Genomic DNA, 19,955 nt, shown 5'->3' with positions numbered 1-19,955 from the left:
TTGCTTTCACGGTTTTTTTCTGGTGAGCTTTTCCTGGCAGAATCCTGGAGTCTGGGCTTTTAGACAACTGGCTGCTTGTTTTCTGATTCCTAAACTTACTGTGTAAGCTGTAACTTCAGAAAATTGTAATTGAACTTGAGGATTTATCTCGTCTTTATTTTTTTGAAGATAACAGTGGGTTGTAGTAAAATCTGGTTTTAGTTCTCTCCAATAAAGGAAGACGTTTGAACAGTATAAAAAAGACATTTCCTTGGAAAGTGAAAATGTGTGAGACTTATTGTCTTGTGTTTTTATGAACCACACAGTGCCTCTAAATGTATTTTGGTCTTTAATGGTCATAAAGTTAACTTTATGTCATTATTTATTTATAATACTTATGACATCTCGTATAAAACTCAGTCATACTATGCCATTTCTGTGTGTCAATATTTTTTCAAAATAATTTTATTTAAAAGCAAACAGTGTTCTATGCTCTTCAGTTTAACATGACAAAAATCTGAAGCATGATTGTTAAACTGCAGTCTGACTTGATGGTTCCACAGCAGGACTGACATCTTGAAAATACAGTAACTCATCACATTTAGATTTAAATTCCAGCTCTTGAGTGGACACAACTATGTCTGTGGGTGTATTAGGTGCCCTGTGTACCTGGATGAATTTATTGCAGTTTTGTACTGTTGTACTGCAGTACTTTTGTCCTTTTTTCCCCAAACAGTTGTAGGAATGTTTCTTGCAGGTAAGAAGTCAGTTTTAGTGGGCTGCACCTGAAACACAGAGGTGATAGAGTTCATTCTTATTCCCCATTCTGCATCTTATGGGGACAGACATATTTTTATGGCCATCCCTTTGATCAGAAGTGACTGAACTTAAGCAGGTAAAGTTTGTCCAATAATAATTTCATTCCTGAGCTTCACCAAGCACAGATTTAATCCTTCTGCTCCAGTGTAACTTTTCTGGAGGCAGCATTTGCAAACACCTTGGATTATTTTAGGGCAGATGTTTTGCCTCCTTCTTGTGTGTATGTAAGTGCTGATAAACAAACAAACGAAAATCAATAATTACTTACCAAGGTTGACACGTGCTTAAAAATTGATCCAGCCTCTGCTGAAATGCCATAAATTACCCCGTTTCTAAAAAGAAACTCGGGGTGTTGCAACAATTTACCTGAGGGGGGTTTTGTAGAGAAATATGGAATTCTGCACACATGCAATATTGGAATGTGTGAAGTGAAATAGCAGGGGGACCCTATTTCCAAATAGTTTTTTTTTAAGATATTGCTCTCAGTTGCACTTGGGGAATCTGAATGCTTTAGTTAATATCCAAGCCTGCAGTTGTTATTGTGGTAAAATGATAGTGTGAAATTGCTGCTGTTATACTATAACAATAAGGACGTGACTCATGTATTTTATGTACACATGCATTCAACTGTAGTGACAAATGGCTTCATGCTGTGTGATTAAATGCATATTAGCATTTGCCCTAGGCATTTGATTATTACCATCTTTACTTCATTACATTACCACACTGTATGGCCATATAATTTATAAGATAATACAGACATCACTTTGTTGCTGATAGGAATTATTCTGTTTTATGGATGGTGTCCTTTAATTTTGCCTTTCATGGATTATAAAATTGGTTAATATCTGCTGAAGTGAATCACTGGAGAAGCAAATAAAGATGTTGGCCTCGGGTCACAGTGTCATTTGTGATACTGGCAAAATCTTACAGCCTCATTTATCCCTGTACATGATTGATAACACCATGGGTTAAATGGAGAAAGCTTTGCTTCCATTAAAGGATCATCATGAATGAAGACCTCCCACTTAAAAGTCAGGCATGATGAGAAGACAAGAGACTATCTACAGGTCAAATTAAATAACTTAAATAATTTAAGTGGAATGACAGTGTAATTTGTTCATTCTGTGTTATTACCCTGACCCCTATCAGGCTTATAGGCTAACTTACTTTCTAGTGTAGGGTATTTAAGATGTAATTTTTAATAAGTGCTTTTCAAAGATATAAAGCCCTTTATAACACTTAAAAATGTGTTAAAATGGATTTTTTTAATGTGCTTTTTAAAAAGTAATTTTTGTCCTTATTTTGTTAAACGTAAAGCAAATAATAGGAAAGCAAATATAGTAAATGCTTCAAAATAGGAACTTCAATCTTTCCTTTTCAGACAGTTATCATATATATGCTTCAGATTTTTTTTTTAATTATTTTCCAGGTATTTTGACAAATACCAATTGCTAAAGTAAAAATGCATCTCTTTGGAAATATCTTTTGATTACACAAGAATTTTTTTAAATTTTCTGGGATGAAGGGCATTTATTATTTATCACTTAGCTCTGCAGTGGCTCTAGAGGATTGTATTGATGTGTGATATCGAAAGTAGGCGTTTTATCAGTCTGGTAGGTATTTTATTTTGTGTATTTTAGTTTCTAACCAAGCAAACTCGTGTGCAGGTAACTGAGTTCTTTGATCTCTCAGCGGTGGAAGAGACCACGGAGGTGTCCGGCGCTGAATTCCGAGGAGGGCAGGAGGGAGTGTGTCTAACACACACTGTCCCTTGCAGATTCCAGCAGTAGGCTGGGAAGCATTTTTGTTGCAGTTTTGGAAAAGCTGCCTGAGTACAAATTGCCCGTGAGAAAATAGTAGTGTCAGGCTGAAGGGATGGGGGAAGACTCAATGAGCTTTGCTCAGGAAAGAGGGAAGGTGTTTATCCTCACTCACGGCTTAGGGAGGGGAAGCCTTGTTTGTTAAGTGCTCCTGCTGAGATCACTGAGCTGAGAGAAAGCCCATGGATGCCTGAGGCCCTTTTTCTTCTGTCCCTCAGAGTATAGCCTTGGTTTGAAAACATCCCCTTGAGAAAATAATTCTCAGATTGCTTCTGTGATGGGAAGGAAAAATCAGAAGCCCCGGTGTGTATCAGTTAATGTACATTCTTCTACTGGCTGACCTGAACAGAGATTATTTCATAGCTGAAGTTCACTTCTTCAAGTGCACCTGCCTTTGTGGGATGGATCCTTTTTCTGAGCCAGGTTTTTCCCAGGCACTTTTAATTTTTTTTCCCCTTATTAACACAGGCTACCAGGATTCTCCATGTGGTACCAGCACTGTCTTGTAGAAATCCATCACTTTAGGATTGCCCAACTTCAAACCTGTAATGTCACCTGACAGCAATGGAATTAGAGCATGTATCATTATATTTGCAAAAATGTCCTCTTCAGATCAAAATATAGGATGAGTGAAAGTGAAATCAAATGGCTCTCTGCCTAATCTATTGGGCATAATATGACCATTTTTATTGGATTTATAGCTATGATCATCTCCCAGTACTTGATATCAGAAGTTTGTTTGTGGTAGTTCTTCATCAGTTATTGGTGCAACATCTCAGTAAGGAAACAGTTTTGAAAACTTGAGTGAAGCAAACAAAATTTTCAATGTGCTTTTGGGAGAGTGTGAGTTCACCGATTCTAAATTCTTTGGCTAAAATATAAGTAGTGGTTTTTTTATCCTAATGTTTTTCTTTAAAAAAACCCCGTGTCTAAAATGTATGCAGATTGCCTGCACAGTGCCTGATTCATGTTGGCACATTGACACAACAGATTTGCTGCCTGAAGTGGTGCTTGTTTATACATGGTTCTTATTCAGACTTGATTTGCTGCCTCTTCAGAAGTCCTTCAAACACACACATTTTGACACCGACAAAAGAATTTATATATTTCATACTGAGCAGTTCAGTGTTGGTCATATGTTTGAAAATGAAAGGCAAAAATGAGCCTGATTTGTCTGTTTTTAGCAAACCCATTGTTTCACTAACAAAATAACTTTGGTGGTGGGGCAGCTGAGCAAGGAGTCAATCTATTATCCATGACCAAGCAGCTTAAACGTGATCTATGTGAGGGGTTTATTTAGACAACAGCAGAAAAAGTGGTGAGCCCTGATTTGTAGTTGTTATGGCCCCATGATACAGACCAGGTCTCTGTTCTTCCTGCAGGAATTCTTTCCTAGAGGTTCTGTGGCAGCAGCCAGGTCAGTCATAACTCCTGTGCTCTCACCCTACCTCTGTAATTCTTAGTGCAGAGACACACACGGGGTGTCTCTGGGAGGGACAGTGTCCTGTATTCTAGTGGACTGGTGAAAATTCAGGCTCAAGAATTAAAAATTATAATCTGGGAAGTACAGATGAAGGGTGTACACTTGTTCTGGTTTTGTGAATAAAATGTGAAATAAAATTTTTGTGAATAAAATGTGAAATAAAATTTTTGTGAATAAAATGTGAAATAAAATTTTTATGAATAAATCACCTCTGATGTCACTAACAAACACGCTTCATTCTAACAGAGGCACCTGGGGCTCATGTTAGCACAACTCCTTGCTTGACAACAGTTGATGCAGCTGGCTTAGAGTGCAACATTTTGATACTTGATCTAGTAGTAGCAGAATCAGAAAGTTTCCTTGTTAAAATTCAGAAGCAAGGACTGTGAGTATTACCTTGAGTTCCTAATTTCAGGCCAATCTGAAGGTTTCCTTTAAAAGTGAGCCTGTGTTGTGATTTTTGAAATCTTGTAGGTAGGCAGTTACTTTTTCATGGCCTGATGCATTAACTGCAGCACCTTCATGCCAGTGCAGGGCAGGAGATCTAGAAAACAGCCCGTGCTACTTCTTTCTGCTCATCAGTCTTTGTTTTTAAAACTAAAACCAAACCAAAAAATAAAGGGGAGAAGGAAAGGAATACTGATAAAGCTGTTTGTTTTCTTTTACAATATTGCACACAAATTTGAAATGGAAATGTTGCTAATTGCACAATGGCTGCAGTTGGTAGTTTTACTCTTTTAAAAAATGAGTTTGCTTCCATATTTGCGAGTTTTGCAGTTTGAATGTTCTCTTAAACCGGAGAGGAAATGCACATCTTAGTTTTGCAGAAACAAGTTGGAAGAATGGATGAAGACTTCAAAGCCCAGGCACTTGACTGCACTCTGCAGAGTCCATCGGAGACATTACTTTCCATTCGACTGTTGGACTTCAAGACGAGTTTGTTGGAGGCAATAGAAGAGCTGCGGATCAGAAGGGTAAATTTGTTTGTATTGGTTTTAGTGTCTTTGTCTTGTCTCTGTCTCCCTGTGTGTGTAATCAGAGAAAATGCTGCAGAAGCGTGCCTGTATTTTAAGTAACTCACCAGCCAGGGTTTTGTTTAAAAATATCCTAGGCTTAGGTAGTGTCTGTATGACAAATTTCTCTGTAGACACCACAAAGGCAACAGGGTTGTAGGGGAATGAATTTGGTTTTCCTGTGCTAGTGTGCAGAGTTGATGGTTGATGACCAGGCTACTGACAAAATTATCTACATTAAATTTTTGCATTTCATTGTAGTTCTTCTCTTTAAGAACAGACTTAGACAGAAAAGAAAGAATCCAAGTAATTGCCAAGTCCCTAAGTCTTTCTCTTTTCATAATTGATTTGGCATTTGGCAGAAGAGCAATGATTTTTTACTTATTTTTGTCCATTTATTTTTGCTTTTCAGAATTACATAAGAGGGCAAAGAGCTACTGTGATAACTTTATTTCACCATTTTTAAGTTGCTAGACTATTAAGCTAGATCCCTGCAATAACAGTGCATTGAGTATTCAGGGTGGGGGTGTTTTGTTTTTTAACTGTGAGTTGAATCATCTTGTAGTACCAAGGTAAAATTGATTCTGCACTGGTGAAGGCAGCTGTGTTTTGCTGTAGTTAATTTTTCAGTTGTATTTTTCCCTGGTTCCTTTTTTAGTTGTGTGTGTGTGTAAACATTTGGTTCTATTTCCCCCCTCAGTGTTCCTGAACTGTATGTTGTGTATATGGAAAGACCCAAAGTGTATCTTGCTTCATTTGATGAATTTGACCTGTTCAAAATATCTGTATTATTACTTTTAAAATATTAGTATTGATGACATGCTTGATTTATGCTTATTTTGATCTAAGTTAAATGCTATAATCCTCTCTTTAAAAGCCATAAACAAAAGAATGACTGCCATAAACAAAAGAATGACAGCCATAAAATAAAAAGTAGAAAAAGGCTGCATGATGCTGCCTTCTTGGTGCAGTATTGTTGAAATCCAGCATGGTCTGATCCCCAGACCTGTGTTACAATGGTAGTGTTTGCTCCAGCCTAACTATTCTTGTATTAAAAAGTAAAGACTGAATAGTTTATTCTGATAATTGCAGTATATTTTCTTTATAAGATCTGTTAACTGAATTCCATTTACATTGTTAACTTAACCTTGCATTTTTAATGCACTTGGTCAGAGCCTGCAGTCTTTATGGAGTGCTCTGGAGTTTCATCTTTGGGGATTTTTTTTTGGTTTTTTGGTCTGTTTTTGTTTGTCTGCTATACTACAAGATTACATGACTGTGATTTTATAAAAGTCACCCTGTGAAGGTGAGTAATTTTTTACCTTAAAGGTATTTTTAGTTTCAAAACTGATGCAAATGCCAATTCCACAGTTAAGACGTGGCCCTAAGGTCCTAAAATAGCTGTGCTTTCCTTTACCCTAAAAATATATATATTTTTTTATATTTACCTGTTTAGGTGGAAATTTAGGTAAAAAAAAGGTTGAGCGTTTTACAGGCAGCCAGTTTGAAATCTTCAAGTATCCCTGGATGCATCTTGTTTTGTTTTGATTTAACAATCATTTCAGGGCTGCTTGCTTAGTATGTTTGAAATTTGGAATATAAAGCATTACTATTTTGAACAAGCAAGGGTTATAGAATAATATGGCTACGCCTGATGTCATCTTTTTAAGTAGAACTTTGTATGGATGTTTTTGCCCAAAAAAAACCCATCTACAAAATCCTCTCCTGATTTTAGGCATGAATTTTTTTACAAATTCAACCAACAGGAGGTTATTCTGTTAACCAGCCCTGAGAAGAAGGTAGTACAGGGGTAACTCAGGGGATTGCTGTGCTTGTCTTGCACCCTGCTCATTTTTCCACGGGCAAGAAAGAAACATAAAAACTGTGTCATCTGCTCCATAAGAAAGCAAAGGAAAAGTTGCAGTTCTGCAGGTTTCTTGCTACTTTTACCACTTCTTTTCCAGGTTCTAGTGAGGTTCAGGAGACTTGACAGCCTGAGGGAGGCAGCAGAGCCAGTAGGGTGCATTTCACTCTCAATTTTGTCTTTGACCTCTGACTTGACCTTAGATGAGATTACTTTACATCTGTTTGCTTCTGTTTTTCTTCCCGTTGTTGGTCTTGCTTGTCACTTGGGAGATTCTTCAGGACAGGAACTTTTGTGTATTTTGAATTTAATAAACTGCCTTGGATGGTTGGTTAAGCTGCAGTATAAATTCAGATTAATAAAAATAAATTTGGAGATGAAATTAGCAGTGTGAAGATAGACAGATGAAAATCAAACTCTTAAATATGAAAATATTTTGAGAGACTTGATGCAGTCCTTACTTGATGTCATCAGATACTATTTTAAAGTAGAAATATCTTTTTTTTTTTTCCTGAATATGCTTATTCAAATCATGGAGTTACTTCAAAGCATCTCTCAGTTTTTCTTGGTTAAATGTATAGTTGTATTAAATTCTCAAAAATAGTTTGAGGATTTTCTCAAAGTAAGTGAGATGAAATCCCAGGCAGATGAAATCCCAGTCACTGATAGCTGTGGCTGTTTGTTCTAAAGAATAAATTGCTTAAATGCTAATACTTGATACAGCTTCACTTTATTCTTTTGGCTGTTCCATAGGGTCTTTGTTCTCAGTATGAATTGACATAATATGAATATGTATGTAATTAAAACCTACCAAAAATTACATTTCTATTTCTTCTTCCCCCCCAGGGATTACTTCACACTCCAGTAGTTTGAATGTCCTATTTTTTTTTTTTCCAGTTTAGCTTTCCCACTCATCAAACACTGATCAGGGATTCTTTTGTGCTGGATATCCCATTCACTTTGTTCCAGGTCTGCCTGCCTCGATCCACAGTCAGCTGAGTGCATCTTATTGGGATATAAGAGATGATCCTTTGCTTAAGGGATAAATATAATCAATTTTGGCAGCATGAAGCTGTGGAGTAATAGGTCAAATTGGAAGTCTTTAATGCTTTCTGAAGTATAATCCATGTAGGACAACTGACATTAGGTCTAAGAAAAATGTTTACAAGGACAAGAAAGCAGATATATTGTGTGATTTTCTTCCTTGTCCTAGATACCAAAAAAACATCCTTAGGCAGAAAAGCATGTAAACGTAAGAAATCAAGGGAATTCTAACACCCTGGGGGCATGGATGGTTTTAAGTAGCAGTTGAAGCACCGTGGATGTTGATTAGCTGAACACAAGGAAGATAAATTTTAGTGATGATTTGTAAAATTTTAGTAATGTTTTATTTGGTGCAAAGGATAAGCGTCAGTGACCTGTTTCCATACCTGAAAACAAGCAGCTGTTGAGGCTCTTTCTGGTGTTAACTGAGACCTCATAAAGCCTGGGTGATGCTATAGATTCTGTCCTTTGTGCCTTGAATTTATTAACTTTGATACTCTTCTGTTTAGTCAAAGTGACAAACAATAAATTTTACTCTTTCCTCTTTGAGCAGTTATGATATAGGTATAACTTGGTAGTGCTTCTCTTTTAACTAAAATACTTAGTAATTTTTTCCAGCTCTCAAATTTTCTTGTGTTTCTCGCAAGGGTAATATTTGCCATAAAAGAAAACTGTTATATTAAAGAACATTAGATTTCCAAAGAGCATTGATTTTACCCATAAAAAACATTTTCTGTGTTCAAATAAAGATTTTAATATAGGATTCTTTAGAATCCTGGACAAACTCTCACCTCCCACCCCAAAAAACCCACGACCCTTTGTAAATTGAAGCCATATTGACTTGCTGTTACTGGTACTTATCACCCTACTATTTAACATCAAGCACTACATAAAACTGTGGCCTTGCTTGAGCCAAAGGAGTGTGTTGATGTAGCAGGTGGCATTAGAACCAGCCACCAGAAGGGGGGATAAGATGTCTGATTGGCTAAGATTTTCTACCTGTGCTCACAGGAGTTTCATATCTGATCACAGCACAGAAATGTGGGGTCTCAGAATTCATTCTGCAATGTTGTGGACAGGAATATTCTTTAAAAACTGGTTGGTGCTATCATTTTGCTGTTCACTCACTTTCCCTGCCCTTATTACTCTTTTCCCCTCTTTCTTTCCCCTGTTTTTCTGAGTTTCTGTTGCTTTCTGTCTTCTGCCTTCTTCTGGTTTGATATGTGAGACCTTTTGGTGCTTACCCATTTCCATGCTGATGCCAGTGAGCAGCCACTGAGAAAGAAAACACAAGAAGGATATTTACTTTTTTGCTAAAAGAGCCAAATCCTGACTCACATCTCTTGCCATGCTGCAGACAGACATTATGGCTCTCACAACACCTCTCCTGGATTTTTTTTTTCCTGGTTGCTGTTCTCAGATGCCACAGTTCACCCTGGTGCTGCAGAGCTAGATGTGCTCTTCTTTTCAGAGAGTTTTGAGCAATTTATCTCAAATTCCTCCTACTCTAACTTTACTGTGGCTTTGGCTCTTCTAACCTGTGTCCTTCAGCACAGAGGCCTGTTTTTAGTTCTTCTTAGAGGCAGGACATGAAGGAGCTTTGCTCACCCTTGACTACTCTCTCCCTTTCCTAAAATGTGCTTCTGCTTTGCACTGCAAAATGGGACTGGAAATGTCACTTGGACCCAAAAGACAAATTGCTTTTTGAGATATTAAGTGAAGAAAGTTGATGAAACCATAAACTTCTCAGAATGGGCAAAGCAGAGGGACTGAACTTGAGTTATCAGTGGCATTACAATATCGGTGGACATGCCAGTTATGATCATAATGGTCATATTTGTTGGCTTATATCTAGACCTAAAAAAAATCCCTAGAAACATTACAATATACCAAGTGCTAAATCTTGTTGGAGGCATGTTCTGCAGAAGAGGAACCCCCTTCAGAGATGTAGAACAGCAGAAAAGTTAAAAAGGGCACCAGAGGCACCTGTAGCTCTGTAGGCAGCTCTGTGGCAACCATCTACAGTGACCAAAACCATGAGATTGAATGAAATTATTGCATAAATACAGATTTACTTTTTTTTTCTTTTTAATTAAACAGAGCTTGGTTTTAAGTTATTTTCAGGCTACTACATAAGATAAGTACAGAATCATGAAAGAAAGAAATGTTTTAATACTGTATGTTTTAATACTTGTTCATGAGAAGGACAATTAGTATTTTAGAAAGTAAGGGAGAAACATTTTCTGGAAATAAAGAGACTGCTATGAAAATGCAAGATTTTAGTGAGGTTTATTGCAAGGAACAATTCTAACTGCTAACAAACAATAGGAATGGTGAAGAGTTTGATTTTATTTTCTTAATGGGTAGAGGAAAAAAAAGGAATTAAAGGAGGGGGAAACAATTCTTGCAGTTGGAGAGCACTAGAAGTATCAATGCAATGCATATCTAGGAATACATTTCAATAGATGAGATTTATTTAAATATAGAACAATTGCAGCCTGTGCAGTGGAGTCAAGGACAGAGCAATGAAACATTTCCAAAGGAAAAAGGTGGTTGGGATACATTTCTGTGTCTTTGCTTCTGAAAGTTTTGAGAACAGGTTCCAAACATATGGTGGCTACAGTTTTTTGTTAACTGTCATAACTATTAAGATCCAAAAATGTTTTATCAGGAACTAAAGTTAGAATAACTCTGCTATAAATATTTTCTCTCCCTTTGAAATCTGTGCTGGAAACCAAACTTAAAAATGATATCCATAAAGTCCACTAAAAGTTATACTGCTCTGTTTAGTTCATGAAGGGAATTCTAATTATAGTATGAGACAATGGGAAACTGTAGTTTCAGTGAGTAGTATTTGATTGACCTGCATGAGAATTGGATGTGCAATTTTGTAGGAGGTAGATTGTGAGTTTGAAAAAGATAATAAAAGTACCTAGCAGCAGTTTTGGCTGCTTGGACATGAGCCAGCTGTACTCTGTTCCTAAATCTGTTCAGGGTCAGGAACCGAGGGGGCTTGACCAATCCACAGCCCATCTTGTAAAACCACAGCCTGAAGCAAACACTTTAAAGAAGGCTTGACACTTTCTAAAGGTTATAACGAGTAAATAAACCATCAAATTACTCCTCTTTTATTGTTATGGTAGTCTTTTTTATAAAAACACTTAAATCCATGTAGTCCTAAGGCGCCTAATAAAAAATGAACACTTCTAAGGTTTTGTGGGTTTTTGATACCTCATCAGAGTTATATACAATATACAATATCGTTCTCCTAAGTCTAACAAAAATGTTTTTGTCTTATTAAACAGCTGAGAGAACTTCTAAAAAAAAAAGTGCTTCACACAAGTTTTAAAAGCTTTCCATTCAAAATGGGTAAACTGTAAATGTCCTTTGAAAGATGTAAAAATGATGGATAAGGCTTATAACTGTTGGCGATTTCACATGAGAACGTTTTTGTCATGTAATTGTCATTCTCAGTTTAAGTATTTATGATGTTTATTTTTTTCAACAGTAGTTACATACATTCACATTTTTGATAGTTTCCAGATTTTCCTTTATAATCTGGGAGTAGGTTGGAGGAGTGTTGTTCACTTAGAACTTTGGTTCTTATCCTGTTTAGTGCTCCCAGCAAAGGACTTGCTTAAAATGGAATTTAATGCCATTTTCTTAAGGTGTTGAGCAACACTTTTCCTAATAATATATCATTTTAATAGCATTTGTTGCTTAATGACATAAATGGTTTAAGATTACACCTTTATAAGAAGCTCTAAGTCAAACTTGTTTGGTTTTAACACTCCAGGGAAATGAAGGGGTTGTATTTTCCTTCAGTACTTATAGATTAGTATCAGAAGACAGTGTCATTGCAACTCTGAAGTACTATTTGTTAGGGCAGAACTGGGAAGCATTGATAATCTCTCAAGTTCTCCTAATTTTAAATTTTTTTTGCCTTAAAGCATATGAAATCTTTAGGTCTCTTCTCCATCTATATTCTACTGGTACTTACCAGAGAAGCAAAAGCTAAAGAACTTTTCTCTAGTTTTCTGTAAGCCCAATTTTAATTTTGTATTTGTGTTTAGTGTTTTGTAAAATGCAAAAATTCACGTGAGTGTTGAGGTATATTTTTAGACCCTGCAAGAATCTCTTGAAATGCTCAGGAGTAGCCTCCTGTGGATAGAAGTGTGTTTCCATGCACACATGTACCTGTAAACTGTCAATCAAGGAAGTCAGTTTTGACCCTAAACCCTCTAAAAGATGTCAAAAACCTAATTTAAATCACCCCGGGATGTATTTTGCCATTTTATTTTCTATTGATGATACAGTGGGACCATGAATCAAACATTATACTAAGCGGAAGGGGTTGCAAAATCTTCTTTAGAACTGTTTTGCACCAGTTGTTGAAGGGTTGAAAATACCCTTGTATCAAAAACTTGGAACCCTCATTTGTACTGAGTTTAGGAAAGAATTGCATTTCTTAAAGCTGCAGCATACTTGATAACCAAAGCATTTTTGTTGTTTGCTTCACTGTGGAAGGAGAAAGAGCCCCAGTTTGTTCTTTCAGTCTGTCAGGAAATGTATTGTTTCGTCCAGAGGGGATTTTTTTTTTTCCTCATGGTAAGTAATAGTTGTTCATGGTACTGCAATTCAGTAGAATTTTACTTAAACCCCAGTTTTAAGGCAATAATTTTTTTCGAGGCCTGCTTTTAATTTTTTACTAGGAAAATCTGGTTTTTTTTTTCCTGAGATGTCACTGTTTTCCTAAGGATTATAATCACTTCTTGACATGTGAGTCATTTCAAGAGCACTAATTTATTCATGAATTTACATTGCAGGTTTTAAACTCTAGTGGGGAAGTTGAACTCAAAAGAGCATAAATGTGCACATAATATATCAAAATACACCGTTCAAGTATTGGGAATATTCTTTTACCCTCACACAGTCAGCTTGGCCCTTGTTGGAGCGTGTCCAACACAAGACCTCAGCAAATGTTCTTAGTGCAACAATTCATCAAAGAGAAGTCTGTCTTACCTTAATGTGGTCCCCTTTTCAAGCTGATCATCAGTGTGCAGAGAAAAGGCAGGAAATCTGCCTTTTGAGGCTCAGAGTGACACATTAGTGTAGCTCCCTAGGTCTTTAAGGGGTATTCATTATTTTGACTACATGCAATAAAAGGACAGTGGTGAATTGCTTATGACATGTATCAAAGCCTGTTCTTGCAAGAAGTCGTGACTGTTCCACAGGGGAACCTGGTTTTCCTTTTTTTTTTTTTTTGATTATTGTGTTTGTAAAGGAAGGCCCATGCTCATAAAAATTTGGTTCAGAAGGGAAGCTGATTCCTGTTGGGAAAATTTGACTTTAATACCAGAATGTTTCAGGGAAATTCTCCTAATTTTTTACCATCTGTGATTTTCAGCAGATAAGGCTCATTTATTATCACAGTAATAGTTTGAATCTTGATAAGGTGATTCTGAAAGAACAGGGAAACTGGAGAACACACCTTCCTGTTGCTAGTACCTCTTCTGGATTGTGAAGGAAACTTCAGACTTCAGTTATGGTCTTCTCAGATTTTCTGACAGCTCATTTTATCAAAAATGTGTTTGTTATCCATGATTCTGTTTAACTTCTTTTATTTAATAGGTCTGGAGGCTTCTCGGCACGAAGGTTATGATAAACATTTAGCTTTTTCCATAATAACAGAAGTTCTTATTGCTGACACAAACTTTTCACTTGTCCCTAGGAGATGTCAAAAAGCATAAAGGTTCAAATGCTGTGAGTGGAATATTTCAGAAATCCTGAAGATTCTGAGTCATTAACCACGATTATCTGTATCATTGACTACAGTGGATCCATAAAGCATTTTGCAGCTTGCTGAATTTCTCTTCATCTCCTTGTTTTGACTCTCTTCATCAGAATCATTTTTCAGTGGTGAAGTCAAGTCTGGTTTATTCCCTTTGAGTCTGGTTTTGTTGTAAGGTGCAGAAGATAATATGTGTGAAGAGGGAACCATTCCTGCTAATTAAGAGAGCTGTAATCCCAGCTCCTAATCTTCTGCTATGCATTTCAGTAGATGTTATTTGTTCTGCAAATTTTCTGACCAAACCAGCTGAACTCATCTGCTATTTTGCCATATCCAGAGAGCTTCTGTTTCCTTTTTATCTGTGTGGTGTGCAGATACATGCTGTTGTGTGTACTGGACTGTAAAGCAAGAAGAAATATGAATACATGACTTATGTTGGTGTTTGATTTGCTGGTACTGTTTTATATTTGTTTTTTTGTTTGTTTTTTTTTAACCAGGAAACAGAGACTAATTATGAAGATCAAATAAATAAAATTGTTGTAGAGAAACAGGAACTTGAATGGCAGAAGGTAACTTTCCTACATGCTCTTAGAGTTTGACCTGCAGAGATTTAATTTTAATGTATTAACATAAATTGTGATTTGCTACCATTCCTCTTTTGAAGGCTGTTGTTATTTCTAGTAGCAGAATGTGCTAGCCAGGAGTTTATTGTTTAGCCATGAGCATGTGTAGCTTTTATATTTGATTTGGATTGTACCTGGCCTAGAACTGTGTTTAACAAAAAACTATCAAAATATTTGGCATGACTGGAAATCTCCAGTCCAGAAGGAGGGAAGTATTGAAACAATAAGATATTTAGCTTAACGTGAGGCATGTTGACATATTAGTGTGGGGGAAGCTGTGCAGCAGCTTCTCTGTATTATGCTTGACTTTGGCAAGTGCAAATACAGCAAACAACTTCCCTTGCAATGTTCTGGAAGTGACAATTTTTCCAAAAAGAATTCTTTTAGACGAGAACTTGTATGTTAGACATACTCAAAAGCAGTTTGTCAGCTTTTAAACATTCAGAATGAAGTTTTTGGTAACAGAAGTCTAACATTCTTCTTGGAGTTCGGGCTCCTGAGGTTATGCTTTCATAGGAAATCCATTCCCTTCTCTAATACAATCAAACTTATGACCCCTGTCAGTGGGTCACAGGATAAAAGGCTTCACTCTGTATATTTTATGATCACAGAAAAAACAATAATTTCAGCTCTATCCTTGATCTTGGGATTTTTAACATAGTAGTAGTAAAGGAAGACTATTTCATCTTGGAGTTCATCCTAACAATCTTAAATTAATAATCCTAACTATGTGCTTTTCTTTCCTGAAAGATATATATGTGCACAGAGAAACAGGAAACATTTTATATTTGTAAAAGCAACAGTGCTTTCAGTTTGTAAGCCTTCTTTGCTTTTCTTACCTAGCACTGCAGTTCTTAATAATCTGGGTTGAAAAGAGGTGATTTCCACCCATTCTGAGACCTTAAACAGCAATTTACCATTAATAAAAAGGTGGGACTTACAGGTAATTAGGTAAACTCTCTCTTTTTTTTCCTGCACATTGGCACATGGCAAAGGTAATGTAAAACAACAAGGTGTAGATTTGGGGAACTTCGTGTGAGCACATGTTCTGGAACTTCAAAGAACAAGTTCATACAACTTTCCTGGAGATTCCAGTAAGATGAAAATTCTAAGTCTGGCATTTAAATTGAATTAGTGTCCTGATGGTTTCTGAATGCAGGCTCACATTGACCTCAGTAGTAGTTCAGTGCATAGACAAGTTATCAAAGATTCCATTATGTTTTTTACTTCAGAGATTTCCCCTTCAGTCAACATTTCTGTCATTCATTTTATTTTACCTTAAATTTAACAAACTAGTTTAAAATAAAGACGTGACTTCAGCTAAGTTTCTGGTTTAACATTACAATTTTAAAGCAAGTATTTGTCTACATTTTATGAAAACTGTTGCTGCTCTTGAGAAAAATGTGCTAGAGTACGGAAAACAGAATAACTGGAGAAAATACTGCTTTACATATAATGAGCATACTCATTGTACTTGCTATAACATCACTATATCAAAGCTGATTTTGCCTTTATTTTTAAAAAATAGCTTAGTTCTTCAGTCTCCCTGCACCACGCATACATGCCATACATGGAAAATATATTCCAAAACTGAATTTCTGGGAGAGTTATATATAATCATTGTCTTTGATAGTCTTACCTGTGAGGCTTTTTAGGAAAGGAATATCTGTAGACACTCCCCTGTCTCTTTTTAAGAGTAAACTGCATCACTTGAACATACAGTACAAGGAAGTGGTATGTTATGAAGACTTCAGTAATGCTTTTTTTTTTCATTACATCTGTGACAAAATTATGTAAAGGATGACTGTTCTATGAAGCCAAACCTATATCTCCATAAATTACTATATGATGTCGACTTGGATTCCTATTATTTAAAGTAGTGTGATCTTAATTTGACAATACAGTGGATATAAAATTTTATTCCTGTGGTGAGTAGGAAAAGTCCACTGAGAGCAGTCAATTTGCTGTCCCTGCTTCTGGTTCTCTTACCTTTCTCAAGACTTCTGTTTTCATGTTTTGGAATATTCATTTATGTAGTATGTATTGTTTGTCAGATGCAGAGCAAAACTTTCCCTACTTATCTTACAATGAGTTAATGAGTAAGTACATGACTGTAAACCACCATGGATTCTACTCTTGTATCAAAGGGCAACACCTCTCACTTATAGAATATGAAAGCAACACCAATTTGCTGCAGGAAAGCAATTTTGGAATGGGCTTTATGTTTAAAAAGCTCTCACTTTCTCAATTAAGGCAGAAGAAGAAATTAGACTTCTTGTGTGTGAAACAAATGTTCAATTTATTTTCTCCCATTCATTCTTTTTAATAGTCTCGATTTATATTTGGTTTTGTGCAGCCATTTCTGATTTGTTTCCTATTTCACACTAATACATCTTACCTAAACTCATCTATATTTTGAGATAGCTATTCGAGGACAGAGCCTTTTGACTACCTTTACCTAATATATTTTAGTGTCTAGGACTTAGAAAACCTGATCTTCCATATTTGCCTTCCTTGGTAAAGGTGAAGTATCTTGAACAGAAGCATGATGCTTAAAGATGTTTGAGATTTCTAACTTGCAGAGTGTAGTATCAATCTATAAGATCATGACATGAAATAATAACAAAAAAAAGTACATCCTAACTAATTTTCTTGTTTTGATAGGTAAGAGTAAAGCCAGGCAGGAGGATGATAAAAATTTTATACTATGGCCTTACACTTAGTCTTTTCTGCCCTCCCTCAGCTCTTTCTTGTAGCTTGATAAGTGACTAAAGTTTTAACTAAAAGCAGAATAACAGATTGTTATTTTAAATGGGATTATACTTTTAAATGGGTATTAAAATTCTATTATAAGTACCTGGAACAGTGTCCAGATGCTGTGTTAAGATGGCAGTGGATGTGGATTTGGATTACATCTGCAGGTTGGTGGGATGGGTAAGGATTTGCTTACAGAAGTCTTAGCAACAGGTCTGTATTCCAGGGGTGAGAATTGTTACCTGTTAAGACTTAAAAGAGAAGCTGCTACCAAAGAGATGATTATCAGTTAACAAATGCCTCTTTTTAGTCTTCAGGGTTTTTTAATCAGTCATGTCTTTCTTAGCCAGGAATCAGGTTTTTTTCTGGAAATACTACATATATGCTTTGCTGTAAGATAATATTTAAATAGCACTGGTGTTATTTCTCATGAGCAGGAGACTCTGCAGCATCAGACAGACACGTTGCAGCAACAGAACAAAGAAGCTATGGCAGCTTTTAAAAAACAGGTAGCAAAATAAGGCCTTCTAGGTTTGACTGTGAGATTTTTCTAATATTGATGGCATCATAGCAAGTTACCAGTTGGTGTGAAAATATTTTTCTGTTGCATAGAAAACGTTAGAATATACAGCTCAGAGAAATCATGTCCTTTTCTTTTTTCTGGACACAGTATAATGCTTGTGTTTTGACAGATCTTCCCAATAAGCCACTCCTCCTGGGATTTTTCTTTCTTTTTTTTCCCCCCAAAAAACTCCTAAAGAAGAAAATGCTTCTTATAATACTTTTCTTGTTCTGTTTTGGTTTTTTTTTTTTTTCCCCTCTAAGATGGCATGACCTCTGCAAGGATAGATTCATAAACCACAGTAAAAGATCTGCCACAGAATTTACTCTGGCCAACATGTGTCAGTCTTGCATTTTACTCTCCATAATATATAATGAGTAAATATTAAATGCTGAAAGGCCTTGCAGAGAACAGTCATAGGAACTGAAACTGTTGCACGTGGTGATGAAGAATTTATCACCAGTGCTGCATCTCAATCCTGTCACACAAAAAAAAGAAACTGGCAAGCAATTAATTTTTTGTCTTGAAAAAATAATTTGAGATTCACAGATCTCTGTTTGTGACTGTGGTTTAAAAAAGAATCAGATATTACACTGTGCAGGGTAATAGAACTATATTGTCTTGTCAAGTTGCATGAATAAAATTGATGTCATGTGTTGTATTGACTTTGTTTGTTTGTTTCTTGTTTTTCTTTTTCCCATGCCACTGATAATCAAGCTACAGGCAAGGATGTTTGCCATGGAAGAAGAGAAGGTATTCTGTAGCTATTTGTTTTTGTCATCCAGAGAAGTGCATAAGCAAATGATAATGCCATATAACTTACCAAACAAGTATAAACTAAGTAAATTGCAATTAAGTTATTTTTCTTGCAAAAGGAATTTACTTCTGGGGTTTTTTTTTTGTTTGTTTATAGCCTATGGAACTTTACTCCTGAATTGTCACTTTAAAATTGGTTTATGCTAAAATTCAGTGGGGGAAAGAGTGTTCTTTGATATTTCTGTATTGAAGCTATACAAAATTTACTTTATTAGGGGTTGGGGTTTGGACAAACTGTCTTTGGCCTTTCCAAGTACTAGGGAAAAATAACATTTCTAACTGGTTTAGGGAAACCAGATTTTAATAGAGCTTTTCTTGACTTAGCTGAGCCAGTTTCATAAGAAACTTGAACTAAACTGAAGCAAGATATACTTAACCCTGAATTTATGTGATTTTTCTTAACCACGTGAGTTTTTATACCAAGTTTAGTGCCTGTTTCCTCCTCTGAATGAAGGATTTGCATTTAGTGTACCAGGAACCTGTTTCAAAGAGTGAAATCAATGAATGTATGTGTGTGGATTCTATTGTTTCACTCAAATTTCCCAGTAGTTAAGAGCAGATGAGTATCTGCACGTTCCATAGCAGCTTGCATAGAAATTTTCAAACTGGTCAAATGGTTGGAAAGTGCATCAAAGTAAACTTTGTTTGCTGCATTTATATTTTCTGGTTATTTTCTTGGTTGTATTTGAAGTTTCTTCTTGCCAAGAGTTTCTGTTTGCCCACACATACCCACTTATTAGTCTCTGATTTGTGTTTTCAGTGGCAGCTACCATTTCAGAATTAAATTGTATACTGATTAATTTTTCCTTCTAAATACTTCCATTGAATTGAATAGTACTTTCAGTACTTTTATACCAAAGTAACTGAAAGAATAAATGAAGCTTTCATGTTTCAAGACAGAGTTGAAAGACCAATATTTGCTCCAGTTGAAATTAGGTGTACTATTAATCATCAGGATGGTTTCAGGAGATTGCCCAGCCAGCACTATGTTAGAAATGTCTGGAACATGCAGGGGTGGTTGAATGGATGCATTTGTGTTCCCTGGTGTATTCTCTGATATTTGATTCTACTCTCCACTGACTGCTGCCTAAGATTCTTATCTGATTTAATTCTACTGAGGTCCTTTGACTTTGTTCACGTGCTCATTTTATACATATGTGTGTGTGTGTATATGAGCACACATGTATTTTTATATTTATATATAGAAAAATACAAACTGTACTTAGTAATTCTGTTGATAGCAGCTTACAGTTCAGTCTTTGTGGTTTGGAAAAACTGAGGCAGTTGCTTCTGTGAAGACCCTTCTACAGCAGATAAGAAAATGGATTTACCTGAAACTTTTTTTTTTTATATTTAGTGTCTTTGTTGTAAATTAAAGTAACTT

At 36.0% G+C, this 19,955-nt stretch overlaps 1 protein-coding gene across 5 annotated transcripts in view; it reads left to right on the top strand.

The window, feature by feature from the left end:
- Nucleotides 1-19,955, top strand: part of CCDC73 (coiled-coil domain containing 73) — a 76,596-nt gene that overhangs the window by 18,741 nt on the left and 37,900 nt on the right. For 3 of the 5 annotated variants that reach the window (XM_051777289.1, XM_051777288.1, XM_051777287.1), the window contains exons 3-6: nucleotides 4,924-5,078; nucleotides 14,314-14,385; nucleotides 17,631-17,702; nucleotides 18,473-18,508. In XM_051777289.1, the coding sequence (XP_051633249.1) occupies nucleotides 4,947-5,078; nucleotides 14,314-14,385; nucleotides 17,631-17,702; nucleotides 18,473-18,508 (312 nt within the window). In that variant the 5' untranslated portion in view covers nucleotides 4,924-4,946. Of the gene's footprint in view, nucleotides 1-4,007; nucleotides 4,039-4,923; nucleotides 5,079-14,313; nucleotides 14,386-17,630; nucleotides 17,703-18,472; nucleotides 18,509-19,955 lie in introns of those variants that run through there. The other 2 variants (XM_051777290.1, XM_051777286.1) reach the window with 2 other exon arrangements.

This window comes from Manacus candei, unplaced genomic scaffold, assembly GCF_025592945.1.
Source record: "Manacus candei isolate 608988 ecotype Guabito, Panama unplaced genomic scaffold, ASM2559294v1 h1tg000009l, whole genome shotgun sequence".
Lineage (NCBI taxonomy): Eukaryota > Metazoa > Chordata > Aves > Passeriformes > Pipridae > Manacus > Manacus candei.
This window is presented reverse-complemented; position numbering and strand designations above follow the sequence as displayed.